General features: G+C 36.8%; 1 protein-coding gene across 1 annotated transcript; it reads left to right on the top strand.

Moving 5' to 3' along the window:
* The first annotated feature begins 4,707 nt into the window (after nt 1-4,707).
* LOC145107958 (uncharacterized) lies at nt 4,708-6,787 on the top strand. Its single transcript, XM_079044922.1, has 3 exons — nt 4,708-4,926; nt 5,693-5,996; nt 6,083-6,787. The coding sequence occupies exons 2-3, from the start codon at nt 5,703-5,705 to the stop codon at nt 6,653-6,655; spliced, it is 867 nt and encodes a 288-aa protein (XP_078901048.1). The 5' UTR covers nt 4,708-4,926; nt 5,693-5,702; the 3' UTR covers nt 6,656-6,787.
* The last annotated feature ends 10,639 nt before the right edge of the window (nt 6,788-17,426 follow it).

The following is a 17,426-nucleotide window of genomic DNA, read 5'->3' as shown; positions in this document are numbered from 1 at the left end:
TTCTTCTTAGAGTCAGATGTTAACTTGGAATACTGTCCGACAGATTGGTTGTTGAAACAAGGTTTTATCGGAACTAAGGTAGATTTGGAAACAATTTGGTGTTTCAGAGCAGATGAATCAGACGATGAGTCATCATTACAAATAATTTCTTCGTCAACGTCATTATCTAGGAAGGTGCAAAATGAACCATCATTTTTGTTTGCTTTGTCAGAGTCATGTACGAATATCTCAAGGATGATTTCCTCAATGACACAGTTGTTCGGAGTACTTGAGTTCAAAAAATAAACTCCAGTTCCTCTTATGCCACGTGGAATTCCTTGACATTGATTCATGTCCAAGGATATAGAGGCGAAAGTTCAATGGAATCAGTACATGTGACAGAGATAGGTTTGAATTCAGTGATCAAGGATTGATATCCTCCTGTTGGTTCTTAAAGGGACAACAATGGATAAACAGGAGTTTCCGAATAAGTGTGATTCATAATGTCACCCATATGAGTCAGGTTTTGAAGTTCCTTCAAGGGAGTAGTAACTAGTTTCGGAAACTCACTTCCGAGACTATGAGCTTTTGATCAAGGATGACGAAAATTATGAGTCATTCTTTCATTCGACTCAATGATGTAAATAGAATTATGCAACTTATCAATCTTAGCATTAAGACGAATATTATCATTAACCAAAAGATTTCTTTCACTAACAGAAATAGCACACTTGTCATTTAAGATAATACATTCATCTTTATCTATTACAGGTTCTCTTTCTAAGGACTCTATCTTAAGCTTGCGATCTTCAAAACATAATCTAAGTCTGGTCAACTCCTTGTTCAGCTTCTCACTGTCATCTATGGCGGACTCATAGGCTTTTAGGATAACTTTCGTATCTAATTCGATTTGAGTTAGATAAGGTTAACATACAGATAAGTCAAAGTTGTTTTCAGTGAAAATGAATTTTACCTGTTGGATTATGCTTCTGCCTGGTGGATCATTCGTTGCCATGTAGTAATAGTTGGGATCAGCATCTCCATCTTTATCTTTTGGAACCATATGACTAGTACCTATCATCACACTCAACATTGTGCCTACCCATGAGACACATGTTTTTCCCAGAGTTCCCTTCCTTCTCGTCTCCATATGACCAATAACCATCCACATTCCGAGAAACATTTGTAACAAACGCTTTTTCACTTTCTGCTAACTCTTGTGCACAAAATTCATAGTAAGCAGAATCCTTCACTTTGGGTTTCTGAGGTTCTTCATACTGACAATATCTTGCATAGTGGTTTCTGAGACCACATTTGTGACAATTGATTTTTGGTTTAACCGGTGGGGGATTGGTTTGTGGTTCCGAAGTTGGATTTGGAATGTTTGGTCGATAGGAGGGTGGAATTTCAGTAGGTTTGGGATAAGTTTGAGGGTTTTTTTAAGGATCTTGGTATAAGGTTTAAAATTTGTTTTAAGGTGGTTTTTGATTTTTGTTTCATGGTCTCCTATATTTCATGGACAACAAAGTGAAATCTTGTTGGAAATGAAGTTCGGCATCTGCAACACCAGGGCCAAATTTTTCTTCAAACACATGAGGTGGATTTGGTGAAACAACTTTGAAAGGGTCCAAAACTTCAATATTTGAAATAGGTGGGTTTACTGTACTGACAAGAGCAAGAGAACCATCATAAATTTCTCTTAAGGTTTGAGCAACATTGGACTCATGAGCTTGCAGTTCGTCAAAAAGTTGATAGAGCTTCAACTTCTTCAGAGATCCACTACTCTGAAGAAAAGAATTGACATTATCCCATCCCTTTCTAAAGCCATTGATGAACTTCATATTGTATTCGATTAGATTTCGGACAACATCATGCGTTTTCATGTTGTTCACCACGATTCTATATCAATTTGAAGCAGAAGCTACAAATTCTTCAGGTGTTGTAGTGAATGTGTCGAAATCATTCACCGCTAAGGTTAGACGCTTGTCTTTCATTTTATTTGAACCTTCAAACAGATTTACAGAGCTTGATGTGCTCAAAAAGAGATGGTGGAACACCAAACACCATTTTAGAAAAAACAATTTGATCATCATGGAGTTTCTCGATGTCATTGGCTATTAGAGGTGCATGTCTAAGTTCTTCTTGACCCATAAGCATAATTGCATCGTCTCTAACCGTCTGCCTAACTGGGACATGAGGACCTTCAGTTACATATCTCCATATTTCTTCACCCTTCTCTTTTCCTACCAAGAATCTCTCCATTCTAACCTTCCAATGATCATACTCTTCCACAACAAGCAATGGGGCTCTAGAAGGGCAACCCACGTTGTTTACGATTTTTCAATACATTTATTGTTGAGATTGATTAGGAGCAGCCATTGTCGTGTGTATTTTGAGAAAAAGTGGTATATAGAAGAACTTTTATCTTGAAAATAGAAATGATTGAGACACTAAGATAATATCAATCAACTATAATCTGATTGTGTGGATACCAATTGTGAGAACAGGGGATATCCAAAGATATCTAGGACAAGGTTCAATAACTTAAACCTTAAGATAAACACAACAATGGAAACAAATAATCTTTTCTAGTCAAGTCTAGATAATACCAGTCAAGCCTTGAAGATATAGAACAACAAAGTAAACAAGGTAGTAAATAATAATATTAGAAGTATGAACAAGAATACAAAAATAATCGAATGATTGATTGAATGATTCTTTGATTGATTATTCAAAGGGTGTGTATATGAGGGTGATGGTCCTATTTATACTTACATAGAATCAATCACAAAAGGATACACTTATACTAAAAGTAAATTGTAGATCAACCACCTAACATATTGTTATGTTTGACCTTGTCTCCTACAGGCGTTACATCAAATAAGAAAATATACAAACTAACAAAATAGTACTAATCTCAGATCATTCACTCTTATTCAATCTCATAATCTCTATCATCTCGAAAGGTAGTTGTGACATCCCCATTTTACGGCCCGAAAATACCTTTTCTTTATGCTTATTTTAAAACAAAGTATTCTTTATATTTTGGAATTTGTCCCATAAAAGTATTTCCGAAGAAATGATTTTTGTTGATTATAAAAAAAACTTGGGATGTCATAACTGATACAAGAAACATAAGCATAAACATAGTTATTGTAGGCCTTACAATATCTTATTATAATAATGGCCTATATCTTCTTGAATCTATCATCATATCACTATCCATGTACCTTTGTACCGGTACCTATGATACAAAGAAACGAAGAAACTGAGTGGGTCGGGTTGGGAAACCTGGTGAGCACATAGGGTTTTTAACCCAAAATATTATAATCTTTAATTATATATTTTTTTGAACAATAAAATAACCCAGATACTCATTCCCATTATCCTCACTTCCTAATCCTAAAACAATGATCTCGAGGGATCTCTCTCAAAGGATCTTTATATGCAGTAGACGTTGTCTATACTTTCCTATATGACTGTTGGATTAGGTGTCTAAACCCATAACTATAATCGGTATGTATTTGAACTGATAGCAGCACAATCCTTTTGGGTTGCCCTCAAACCTAGCAACTGAACAAGGAAATTAGGAAATGAGAGAGATTAATTTATTATAAGATTAATAAATTAATATAAATGATCTATTAATATGTTATGAGATTAATATATTAATTAGAAATCATAATGTTTGATTAATAGTTAGCCAGAAATTAATTGGAATTGATTTTGGGGTTAATAGTATTAATTATAAAGTACATGGACTAGTTTGCACCTATCAAATAGTTGGATGGAAGATTCCAGAACCTCCGTGGAGGAGGTGGACGAAATCTATAGGGGAAACCCTAATGATTTCATCCAAGGGCCTTGGATAAGGCTTCTGGATAAGCTTGGGCCCTAAGCAAAGGAACATTAGGGGTGCGTTTAGTTGCGGAAAAATGGGCCGTTTTCCGGAAAATTTTTCCAAGAAAAATGAGAAATTTGAAAACGCGTTTAGTTCGTCTATTTTTCTAAATTTTTCACGGAAAATGAAAATTTTCTGTTTTCTAAAATTACAAAGAAATTGGAAAATTTTGAAAAACCAATAATCAATGTTTTCCACATTTTTCTATTTCTAAAATTTTTCTAAAATATAAACACACATACTCTCATCCCACCCACCTCTACCTACCCTCACCTAAATACCCACAACCCACCCACCTCTACCTACCCACCCACCCCTCCCCCCCACACACACAAACAAACACCCACCCACCCACCCCACACCCAACCCCCACCCCCACCCCCCGCCCACACACACACACCCCACCCTCACAAACACACACACACACACAAACACCCACACCCAACCCCACCCCCACCCCCCACACATACACATACACACACCTCACCCCCACAAACACACACACACCCACCCACCCACAAACACCCACCCACCCACCCTTATACCCACCCCCCCCCCCCCCCCCACACACACACACACACACACACACCCACCCTACCCAAACCTATCTCATACCTACCTACCCCATCCCATACCCATCCTACCCCAACCTACTCCAAAAATATGAATTAATGCATTAAACTTAGCCCAAAACATCATGTTAAAATGCACCATCAAATGATTTGGTAACCATGGATTATCAATCTGAGATAGACATGAATTATTGATGCTCCACTGCTACAACCCAAGTTCTTGGCCCATGGCCCAATTGTTGTGATTTATGTGCGTCCAGATCAAGAGCGTATCACTCTACAACCCAAGTTCTCACATATCGATCTCAATTCCTTCCATTCGCCGCCTCCATGTCTCCATAGCAGCTCCTCTCAACGACAACAGCCTCCATGTCTCCATAACAGCTCCTCTAAACGACAACAGCTCCCCTCTCCGACAAACATCCCTTTTTTTGCGTCTGTTTCTGTGCTCGTTATTGCAAAAAAAAAACTCAGGTAAATTTAATTCTATTTGTAGCTTAATCGATGTATTTAATGGTTATGATTTCGCATTTTGTTGGTGTTGATGAGAATCAATTCTTACATATCGATATGAAATTCTTTCCCATTTCTTTGTTATCCGTCAAGTCTCAAGTGTTAACACCCTTTTTACCCATCACGCTACGTATACAGTTTCACAATTTTTTCTCATCTAAGGATATCTTTCAGATTCGATTACTAATTATGAATCTACTTCGATAAATAATTACATATATCGTTCTATTTGATGGTTTTCTTTCACTTTTTATTGGTGGTGACAAAATCAGTTGATTCTTGCCCTAGTTTCGGTTTATGGACTGATTTCTTGATATCATATAAAACCTCGATCTAAATTATAGATATCTATGCCAATTTGAGTATAATACATTTTAAACTTATCCCTCAATACTGCTTCAATTTCATGTCTGTATATGTAGATATTAATGCAAGTGTGTGTATCTCTTTGTGTGTAAATCTGTCTATGTATGTAGCATTCTCCTAATTTATCTCTAAAATAAATGGCCTATACTGCAACTCTGTTTTATGATTTGATCCCTTATATTACTGTACATGTTCCTAGATTCAATTTTAATATAACCTCTATTCATTTTATAGCCTGAGTTAATTATGCATTGTAATCACAAAACTCCTAATTAGTTTGGTTACTCTGTTAGATTTAAAATTGTTTTAGTGTGTTTAGTTTTAAATAAATTTGGTTATATATATATATGGGTGGGCACAGTGGGGATGCAATGGAGTGGACAGAAGCTTGTGAGAAATATTTCTTAGAGATTTTAGAGGAAAGGGTCAAGAGAGATCCTAATGGGGCTCCAATCTTCAAAGGAACTGATTGGACACAAATGGATGAACAAATTTTTATGAAATTTGCTTTAAGATATGGTCCCGAGAAGGTGAAAGCAAAATACCACCGCCTTAAATCTGTTCATCTAAAGTTTAGTGAATTGATTAACCATACTGGAGTCACATGGGATGCTGTTTCTGGAAAAGTGTTTGCTAATGATACTGTTTGGGATGATTTTTTTAAGGTATAAAATATCTTAAACCTAATAATTTTATTAATGTTTGACTTATTTTGCTAACTAATAAAGTATTTTTATACCATATATTAAAGCAAGATAAAGTTTTCAAATCGTTCAAGAAAAAGGGTTGTAAGATTTATTCCTTATTGAGTTTGGTCTTCAATAGTTCGACTGCTTCTGGTGCTTTTCATAATGCCTCAACTTGTGCTCCTCAAACATCAGAAGAAGAGCACATAATTGAGGATGAGTATCTAGAGGGTGGTAGTTTTGGTGAGAGTGAGTTTAATGGGGGTATTCGGAAGGGAAAGCGTATGTTGGAAGAGGAAATGGAGGGTTTACCAGGTTCAAGAAGAATGAAAAAAGGTCCTGGAAATTCCAAATATGATACCTTGTTGGATGCATTTTCAGAATCAATAGTCGCTAGAATGGAAAGAGATTTAGCAAGAGCAGAACATTATAAGTCAAAGTATGGTGATGTAACAAGCTCATTGACCGAGGAATACTCAATTAGTGATTGTATGACGACTTTAGAAGCTACACCTGGTGTTGGTGCAAGATCTTACACTAAAGCATTGTCCTTCTTTCCTGATATTAATTGGAGAAAAATGTTCCTAATGATGTCTGAGAATCGGAGGAAACAGTGGCTTGATAGTTTAGATGAGTAGTTGTTTTAGAATTTAGGGATGTCATATAAACATATTGCACTAGTTTATGTTTTGATGTTTATGTATAAACTTAATGTCATTTTGTGGAACATTTTGATGATATGTATGGAACTTGATGTGTGATTTTACTTTTTTTTTGTGTTATTTTACTTGATGGGCATTAAATTCAATGGTTTATGGTGCAGATAAAGTGTCCCAATGTCATATTCATCGCATAGTAGCTCTTACTCAGATGATGACGATGATGAGTTGGAAGATATGATGATGATTGCGTTCTTAATAAAGAACAATAAGAATTTTATTGACCGAACTCCTTGTAGGACATCTATGCTAAGTGGAAAAGAATACATTCGAGAGATAATGTGCGGTAATCCTATCTAGTTTCTAAATACTCGACTTAAATATATATTTGCTTTATGTGGTGTAGATTATTTCTATGTTGTTGATAGTGGGTATCCAAATCTAAAGGGATTTTTAGCTCCATATTGTGGTGAGCGGTATCATCGGTCTGATTGGCAAAGTGGTAGTGGAGTTAGAGGAAAGAAAGAATTATTCAACTTTGTACATTCATCTGTTCGGAATGTCATAGAGCGGGCATTTGGTGTTCTTAAAAAAAGATTTCACATTTTGAAATATATACCAAACTACCCGTTGAGACGCCAAATGTTGATCCCGCATGCATGTTGTGCACTGCATAATTATATACGGATGGAGGATAGGGCAGACACTTTATTCAATACATATGGTGGTGAAAATTTTCAAGAACTCATAGAAGGCTTTAACGTGGTTCAAGAGGGTTTTCCTTTGGATATGACATATCAAGATGAAATGCTTCAAGTTAGAGATTCAATTGCTAACATGTTATGGGAAAGACATACACAACGTCGCCGGGGGCGTTCACACTATTGATAGCATTAAAATAGTAAAACTTGTCCTATTAAAATGTTTATTTTTATGTTATATCATACATTGAATTTTATGTTGCTTCTTATATATTAAATGTATGTGTGGGTGGGGGTGATAGGTAGAAAGAATAAGGGTGGTAGGTAGGGTGGGGTTGGAGGTGGTGGTGGTGGGTAGGTAGGGGTGGGGTATGAGTTAGGGTAGAGTGGGGTGGGGGTAGGGTGGGGTAGTGTAGGATGAGTTAAGGTAGAGTGGGGTGGGATAGGGTGGGGTGGGGTGGGGTGGGTGGGTGGGTGGGTGTGATGGGTGGGGTAGGTGGGGGTGGGTGGTGTGGGGTGGGGTGGTGTTTGTGATATTAGTTAAAATAACAAAAAATGGAAAATGAAAACCGATAGAAAAATGCACATCTAAACGCGTTTTCTAATTTTCTAAAACAGAAAATGAAAAATGAATAAGATTGAACTAAACGCGTTTTCTAAATTTTCCAATGAAAAATGAAAACGGAAAACGAAAACTGAAAACGGAAAACAGAAAACAGAAATGAAAACTGTTTTTTCACAACTAAATGCAACCTAGGGTTTTCCCTTAAATCCTAACTGCCTCAGCTATATAAGGAGCCTCCTGGCTCCTGAATTTCGTCCATCCCTACACCTGGAGAAATCCTGGCCGAAAATTACATACTCTCTCCTCCTCCTCTCTCTCTCTCTCTCTCTCTCTCTATAGTTTCATTCTTGCTAGTTCTTGGGTGTGATTCCATTAGAGGCATTACATTTGTGGTGTTAAGCTTCCAAGAAGATCAAGATCAAGGATTACCAATTGTTTACTATAACAATTGGAAGGTATGTGATTCTAAAACCCTAATTAGTTATTTTCGAAAAATAGCCTCCTCTCTTAGGGTTCTTGTTTTGCAATTCAAAGTTATATGTTGAATAGTTAAAACATAGATCCAAAGTAGGTTGCATGTGAACTTAGGAATTGTTTTTCTAGTTTATTTGCTTTACATAAAACTCATCAGTGGTATCAGAGCCATTGATTTTATTTTAAATTGAATTGTTATAATAGTTGAATAACAAATTAAGGTTTATAGCTATTAAACCCTAAAGGTCATGTTTTTCGTTTTTAGGGTTTTGGTTTGAGGGGTTTTCAAAAAAAAAACCCTAGCCTCCATAAACCCTAATCGAAATTAGGGTTAGGGTTTTGAAAAATCCTAGCCACCTTCCTTAAATTTTGAAATTGCCTTAGGTTTGTAGGGTTTCTTGTTTGGATAATTGTTACTTAATTGGATTAATTGGATAATTATCACATACCCTAAATTTTCAAAATTTAGAGGGTATAGGATTAGGATTAAATTAATTGTTTAATTTAATTAGATAATCCTCCCAAGATTTAATAAATTAATTAGAAGTTAATAAATAATTATTAAATCTAGTTTTTGGTTTATTTTGAATTTAAAATTAATAGTCTAATTTTCTAAAATTCATAAAAACCCTAAAGTTTTAAAAAGTTTAAAACACACCTTATATATATATATATATATATATATATATATATATATATATATATATATATATATATATATATATATATATAGACTATTAATTTTAGTTTAAAACCTTAGGGTTTATATGAATTTTAGAAAATTAGACTATTAATTTTAAATTCAAAATAAACCAAAAACTAGATTTAATAATTATTTATTAACTTTTAATTAATTTATTAAATCTTGGGAGGATTATATAATTAAATTAAACAATTAATTTAATCCTAATCCTATACCCTCTAAATTTTGAATATATATATATATATATATATATATATATATATATATATATTATAATTAAAAGTGAAATATTATATATGTATAAGAATTGGTCAGTCGAATCGCTAGTATGCCTCATTCATGAAGCTAGTATATAAGGGGGGGGGGGGATAAGGAAACTGTCTATAAAATGGTAGTTGAATGGGTGTCCACTCTCACCCTCTGCATTCTTAATTAGTGGAGGGTCGTTAGCAGAACGGATTTGATAGGACAATCTAATCTCATTAAAAGTATAATGTTATTAATTAAGTACTAGAACATCATTTTAAAAAATCCCAACTCTAGTTACTTTAGAAAAAATGTGAATAGTATGCTAACCCATGAAATTGCACATTAGGCTTTATAAGTCGTTAGTGGAGCGCATGTGGTTAACTAACACACTAATTAGGACTGATAAAGAGTAGTAATGGGTATCTCATGATTATCATTGTTGATGGAGCGTGTTTATGGTCAGGACTGTGTTTACGGTTTGTTGTGACCGTAAACCTGTTTACAGTCTGCCTGACCGTAATCAGGTTTACGGTCTGTCTTCCTATATATATAGCTTGTCAGAATCTGTCAGTGGGTGGTGGTCAGTCAGTTGAGTTTACGGTCATCAAGTTGTACCTGACGTTTTTCAGTTATTAACGTGTGCAAGCTTGATCCTTATTCTTCTTCTACTCATTTCTTACTTTATTTGATAGTTTGATTGATCACTGGTTAAGATCCTTGTATTGAGGACCTTACAATTGGTATCAGAGCACAAACCGGTGTCAACTCACTTCTTTTCACGTTTATGATCTCAATAGGTTTGTGTTTGTCTGCATTTGAAGCTTGGTTTATTGTTTTCATAGCGTGGGGAATCAATTCAGCTTTAAAATCTGTGTTTTCGTCGAAATCTGGGTGTTTACGGTCAAATTAGTTACAACCGTGAACTCTACTTCAACCGTAATCTCAAGATCTTCAGAAACCGTATACAGCCAATCTTCAGAAACTGTAAACAGTCAATCTTCATTGACAGTAAACAGTTAATGTCCTTCAACCGTGAACTTCAACCGTAAACTCAACCGTGAACCTCCAACCGTAAACTCCAAGCTGTGAAAGTTGACCGTAAACTCGTGTTTACAGCCATAATCATTTGATCTCAAACTATTTCTTTTGGCATTTTAGTTAATTTTTCAAGTCATTTTTCAAGTCATTAAAATGGTATCCTCCAAGTCAGAACCTGAAAAGAATGAGGTAAGTCAGTCCTGTTGTTCTCAAACTTGAATTGATAAAGTTAACAATCTTCTTGAGCATATAGATTTGTTACGTAGAGAGAACGAGGACTTGAAATATGAAAAGTATGAACTTAGAAAAGGACAAAAACCCGTGAGAGCTGAATTAGAAGCTAAAACGAAAGATTTTAGAAAACTTCAGGAGGAATATAGCATTAAAAGCACACATTATAGATATGTGACTGAACAACTCACTGAGGTAACTGCAGAGCTTGACAAATTAAAAAACAAATTTGAAAATGCAGATTTTACATTTAGAAAATTTGATTTGTCAAGCGAAGTTGTTGCATCAATGATTGAAAACAATTTGAAATTCAAGGAAAATCAGTCCAAGGGGTTAGGATATGATAAGGTGCCTCCTCCTTTTAATCATACCTACACTAATGTTCCTTTGTCAAAAAAAGAAATAGACAGAGAGCCATTTCTCAAGTATGGTTTTGTGTCAAGTGGTATCATGAATGTTGAAAATACTAATCTTTTCACTTCCCATGCAGATCAATTGTTAAGTCACTCAAAGCAAGAAGTTGCAGGATATGTTTCTGAAAATAAATATGTTTCTGAACCTGATGTTTTTGTTTCAAAAAATGACTCTTTTGTTTCTGATGTTAATGTCCATGATATATCTTGTGATACTACAGCATCGAATCATGTTGATTTAAATTTCTTTGACATATTTGATGATTTGTTTGATAATTCTAGTGTTCCTGAATTTGATGTTCCTGTTTCAACCACATCCACTTCACCAATCACACAACCGGATTCACCCCCACCTATCACACAATCTGATACTTGCACATGTTCTTGTGATTCAAATAAGAGTGTCAATAAAAAGAGCAAATCAGACAAAGGCAGTACCGGTTACAATAATAATAAGCAGATTTGTTTTAACTGTGGTACTGCCGGTCACATCTCTAGGAATTGTCCTAATAGGGCATTTGTGCATTTTTCGTCTAAACGAGGAAAGAATGAGTCTCGAGGAAGGTCTTTAACTAGAAAGTCCTCGAGATCTCGTTCTCGAAATGATGATTGGAAGGCTAATCAAAACCAGAAAAAGGCAGTTTTTCAAAAGAACAAACAGATTTTCAATAACAAAGTCACAAACAGTTTGCCAAAATCGAACTCGGCTAAGCCAAGGACGGTTTCGTCAAAGAGTGAATCTGGATTTTCAACCACTTCTGGTAGAAAATCCAAATGCTCAAAGCAAACTAAAAAGGAATGTGTTTCAAAATCACCCGTGAATGTTACGAAACCTAAATGCCAGTGGGTGCCCAAACTATCTTCCAACCAATCATCGTCATCCTCTGAAAAAGTGTTACATGATGACACAAAATCAAAAGGATTAAAAGATAAATCTGTGATCGTAAATGGTCCACCCAGGAAAGAAATGACCTGGGTTCCCAAATCTAAATGATCCCGCTCATTTTGCAGGGACAGTTGCGGAGGAATGTCGTCATACCATGGTATGTCGACAGCGGCTGCTCCCGACATATGACAGGAGACATTTCTCAATTGAACGACATTCAGACGTTTAACAGAGGATTTGTTTCCTTTGCGGGTGGTGAAGGCGGAAAAATCACACAGAGAGGAACTGTAACAAACGGAGTGCTGAGTTTCGAGAACGTCAACTATGCTCCCGAGTTAAAGCACAGCTTGTTAAGCGTCTCTCAGATCTGCGACAAGGGTTATTCAACGCATTTTACTGATAAAGAGTGTCTGATATTAAAGCCAGACATTGTCATCCCGGATGAGTGGATTCTTGTCAAATCGAAGCGGGATGGAAATGCTTACATTATAGACATGAATAGCAACATACCTGAGCAAGTCACCTGCCTCTTCTCAAAAGTCTCAAAACAAAACGCTATGTTGTGGCACCGACGACTCGGCCATGCTAACGCTAAGAATCTGAATCGTCTTGCTAAAAACGAAATGGTGTGTGGCCTGCCTGTCAGAGACTTTATAACATTTGAAAATTGTGTGTCATGTGCACAAGGAAAGCATCACAGGAAACCACACCTGCCAAAGCAAATCAACTCAATCATCCAGGTGCTCCAATTGTTGCATATGGATTTATTTGGTCCAGTCAATGTCCTAAGCATCAATAGAAACTCATACTGTCTAGTTGTGATTGATGACTTCTCTCGTTTCACGTGGGTTTTCTTCTTGAACAGCAAAGCTGGGATATCTGATCTGATCAAGAAATTCATCGTGATGATTGAGAACCAAACAAATAACCGGGTGAAGGCGCTTAGAACTGATAATGGAACAGAATTCAAGAATGCGGTTCTTGATCATTATTGCGCAGAAAAGGGAATTGTGCGTCGTTCGCACGCCTCAGCAAAATGGTGTTGCTGAACGAAGGAATCGAACGCTACAAGACGCTGCAAGGACGATGTTGTGTGACTCAAAGTTACCAGTTTTCTTTTGGGCTGAGGCGATTAACACTGCTTGTTATGTTCAGAATCGTGTTTTATTCAACAAAGCCCAAATGAAGACTCCATACGAAATTCTATACGGTCACAAGCCATCTGTTAGCCATTTCTGTGTATTTGGCTGCCCTTGTACCCTTCTTCACCTGGAGTCCAACCCCAAGTTCAATGCCAAAGTTGATGACTGCTATTTCGTGGGGTATGCTGCTCGCACCGCATACAGGGTTTACAACAAAAGAACAAAGCAAATTGTAGAATCCTTTGATGTGCGTTGGCTGGAGGAGAATGAAACAGATGCTAGAGTGGGTCTTGATTGGCTATTTGATTACACATCTTTGTTCAAATCGTTCAATATGTGTTCAGATAGTGTATCTGGTTCTACTTCTGGTTCGAAGTTTGTACCTGAAGATGAAGACGAAGACGTTGTCTACAGACCGCCGATAGTTTCTTCTGCGATTCCTTTGGTGGAGTCCTCTGTTCCAATTCCTAGTCCAGAATCTCCAAGTCAACAACAAACTCCAGATGCTGATGCCTCTCCTCTTACCCCTGCTGAAAGAGAGTTCATGTCACGAGATGTTTCCGCTGTTACTCAAAATTTTATGGAACTTCTCTTTCCTGAGCAAATTGCAAATGAGTTTTTGGCAGATCCTACTAATGAGACTGGTTCTTCTGATGTGGATCCTTCGGCAGATGATGGAGTTATTAACGTTCACAATCTTCCTGTTTCACTCAATGACATCAGCCAGGAGATACCTTCCTGTATTCAACGTGATCATCCGATCGAGAATGTCATTGGCCAGCTGGGTGACGGTGTTAAAACGAGAAGTCAGAGTGGAGATGTCAATACATGTCTCTATTCTTGCTTTATCTCTCAAATTGAGCCAAAGAATGTAGAAATGGCTTTGAATGAGCCCAGCTGGGTAGATGCTATGCATGAAGAGCTGAATCAATTTGAAAAACTTGGGGTTTGGAAGCTGGTTGAACTTCCTAAAGGCAAAAAGTCTCTTGACACTCGCTGGGTATACCGCAATAAGCAAGATGATTCCGGAGTCATAGTGCGTAATAAAGCAAGATTGGTGGTTCGTGGGTTTAGACAGATCGAGGGTCTTGACTACACTGAGGTTTATGCTCCGGTGGCTCGCTTGGAGGCTATCCGTATCTTCCTTGCATACGCTTCTTACATGAACTTCACTGTTTATCAGATGGATGTCAAGACAGCTTTCTTGTATGGCAAAGTGAAGGAAGAAATCTACGTTGATCAACCCCCTGGGTTTGTTAACTCAAAGCTTCCCAATCATGTCTACAAGTTGGACAAGGCGTTGTATGGGTTACATCAAGCTCCTCGAGCGTGGTATGCAACTCTAACAAATCACTTGCTCAAACATGGATATTCTCGCGACACAATCGACCAAACCTTGTTCATAAAGCATGTTGGTGCGGATCAAATCTTGGTGCAAATCTATGTTGACGACATCATCTTCGGGTCTACGTGTCCGCAGCTATGCAAAGAGTTTGAAGGCGTTATGAAGAAGAGGTTTGAGATGAGTTCGTTGGGAGAGATGACCATGTTTCTGGGGATTCAGGTCCAACAAAGATCAACCGGGATCCTGCTCCATCAAGCAAAGTATGTGGAGGATATGCTTGAGAAGTTTGGATTTAGAGATGCAAAACCTGCCCTGACACCGATGGCGGAGAGACCCCTGCTGACTCCAGATACTAATGGCGAATCCGTAGATCAAACTCACTACAGATCGATGATCGGTTCGTTGATGTATTTAACTGCAAGTCGACCAGACATTATGTTTGTAGTTTGTCAATGCGCGCGTTATCAGGCTAATCCTAAACTTTCACATCTTATTGTTGTCAAAAGAATTTTTCGGTATCTTAAAGGCAGCCCAAAATTGGGTCTTTGGTATCCGAAAAATTCTGAATTTGATTTATATGCTTTTGCTGACAGTAATTATGGAGGCTGTGAGCTTGACAGGAAATCAACTTCAGGAGGGTGTCAATTCTTTGGTGACTGGTTGGTGTCGTGGCAGTGCAAGAAACAACACACTGTCTCAACCTCAACAGCAGAAGCGGAATATGTTGCTCCATCTGCTTGTTGCTCTCAAGTCATATGGATCCAACATCAACTGTTGGATTACGGTTTGAATTATCAAGAAACCCCTATTTTTTGTGACAATGAGGTTGCGATTCAGATTGCTAAAAATCCAGTCCAACATTCAAAAACCAAGCACATTGACATCAAAATTCATATTATCAGAGATTGTTATGAGCGATCGCTCATTCGGCTAGAACAGGTTCCCACTGCTAATAATGTGGCAGATCTGTTCACAAAGCCGTTTAACAAAGCTCGATTTGATGTGCTTGTAGGATTTTTGAAAATGATTCGTTTTGAGGATTAAAATTTTGTTAGGTTAGTTTAAATTTGCGCATATTATTTTCATTCTCACCCATGCACAAATTTAGGGGGAGAAATAAACAAAAACCAAACAAAAATATTAAAAACTCAAAAATCCAAAAACATTAAAAATTCAGAAAAACAAAAAAAATTATTACTGATAGTTTCTTTCTATAGGTGATGTTTTGGGAAGTGATATCAATTAAGTGATAACAGACAATCTGAATCTATGTAAGGTACCAAAGCTGAATTGTCTAGTCTCTGTGTTCGATGCGCTGGTAGGCACGAAAGATTTTTATGGACTTGACTAGGCATATATGAACTTAAGGAATCAAATGACGTGACAAATCTTGACCTAGATAGTTCCATTTTGTCTGACAATACGTCGCTCGGGTAGGTTGAGCAGGGAGATATACATGGGAATCTACCGGTCACATTAAAAGAACCCATATCTAGAACTGTGGTTTAACTTTTCCTTGATGTACAGACTCATGTCCTTAATTCTGGTATTGACGGGGCAACTGTGGAATTCCGATAAATTAGGTCTGTAGAAAATTGTTTTCTTTCTTTCTTACTGTTAGTCATATGTTGCCTCCTCTGCGCGATTGAAATACATCCGACCTGGACTGCAACATATGCAATTCTATCTCTCTGCATCTTCTTATCTATGCAATTCTTTCTATCTGTTAGCCATATGCTGTCTCCTTTGCGTGATTGATAATCTGACCTGGTACACAGCATATGAACCATTCTACTTCTCAATCCCTCTAAAAACTCTAGTCAGTCATATGTTTCACCCTCTACGTGATTGGAAGAGATCCGACCTGGGTGTACAACATATGCATTCTAAATCTATCCTCTCTACGAATAATTGTCTGCTCACCTAAAGTAAAGAGTATCTCGGAAGTCCTTAATTATTGGGGTATATTAGGAAGCGGGAAAACGTTCTAGTACAACTAAAATTGAACAATTATAGGTTGTCTGTAGATCTCGCTGCTCAATTTAGGTGGACAACAATATCCTTGGTCGTCGTCAGCAGAATGGTCCTTAGGAAGTTTATCTAGGAACATAGGATCAAATTGTCTTGTCACTTATAGAATGTCAAACATTTGTCACAATTTTTCATGCTTAAGTGGACCACAATACCGGTGATCGACCACATCTATTCATGAAAGGGGAGGTACCGATAAATGGACAAAAGCTGTCTAACAACTTTGATCCCACATCATAAAATTATTATTAACAGTAGTAAAGGTGAAAATAGTTTTAATTTTCAATTTTATTCTGTTTCATTTTATTTTTTATTTTTTTTATTATTTTTAGGATGATAAAATTAAATTTTTGTTAGAAATTATTTTATTTTTCATTCATTTTATTTTTATTGTATTTTAGTTTTATTTTATTAGTCCTCAAAATGTTTTATTTTAAAAAAAAAATCTTTTGAGTTTTGGGCTTCATGTTTATGAAATCCGGATACAGCCCATGGGTACTGGACTCGGGCATGGGTTTGGTATAAAAGGAAGAGTTCTCCTTCGTAATCCCCTTCTCCTTCACTTTTTCATACTCGACCGCATACTGCTCTTTCTCTCTCTTATCTCCGAAAATTTTTGTGTGATTTTTGTGAAATTGCTCGTTGTATCTCAAAGGATAAGATGGCAAGCATGAAGTTCGCAGACAGTCACAATGTGGCTATCATCTTGGCTGACCCTCCTGCTTCTCATGCAGAGTTTAGATCAATGATGCATGGATTAAGGAATTGCTGTCTGGCTACTGCACTCACTGTAAACCCAACCATCTTTCAAGGATTGATAAAAGAATTTTGGAGTCAATGACAACCTTTTGCCAAAAGATGAACTCAACAAATTTTTTTTACAATATCGATGATGTTGCTCATCAAGCAACGTAGATAAGGGAGAAAGAAGATGTTCGAGAGACGACGCCTCCTACTTCCATCCAGATGGCT

This window comes from Lactuca virosa, chromosome 4 (genome assembly GCF_052849685.1).
Source record: "Lactuca virosa cultivar CGN04683 chromosome 4, Lactuca_virosa_CGN04683_v6, whole genome shotgun sequence".
In the NCBI taxonomy this organism is placed as follows: Eukaryota; Viridiplantae; Streptophyta; class Magnoliopsida; order Asterales; family Asteraceae; genus Lactuca; species Lactuca virosa.
This window is presented reverse-complemented; position numbering and strand designations above follow the sequence as displayed.

Bases quoted from the DNA above. Each gene is read 5' to 3' on its own strand.
- LOC145107958 (XM_079044922.1), top strand. From the start codon at position 5,703: ATGGAGTGGACAGAAGCTTGTGAGAAATATTTCTTAGAGATTTTAGAG. The intron at 5,997-6,082 runs GTATAAAATATC...CATATATTAAAG, and splicing joins TTTGGGATGATTTTTTTAAG to CAAGATAAAGTTTTCAAATC.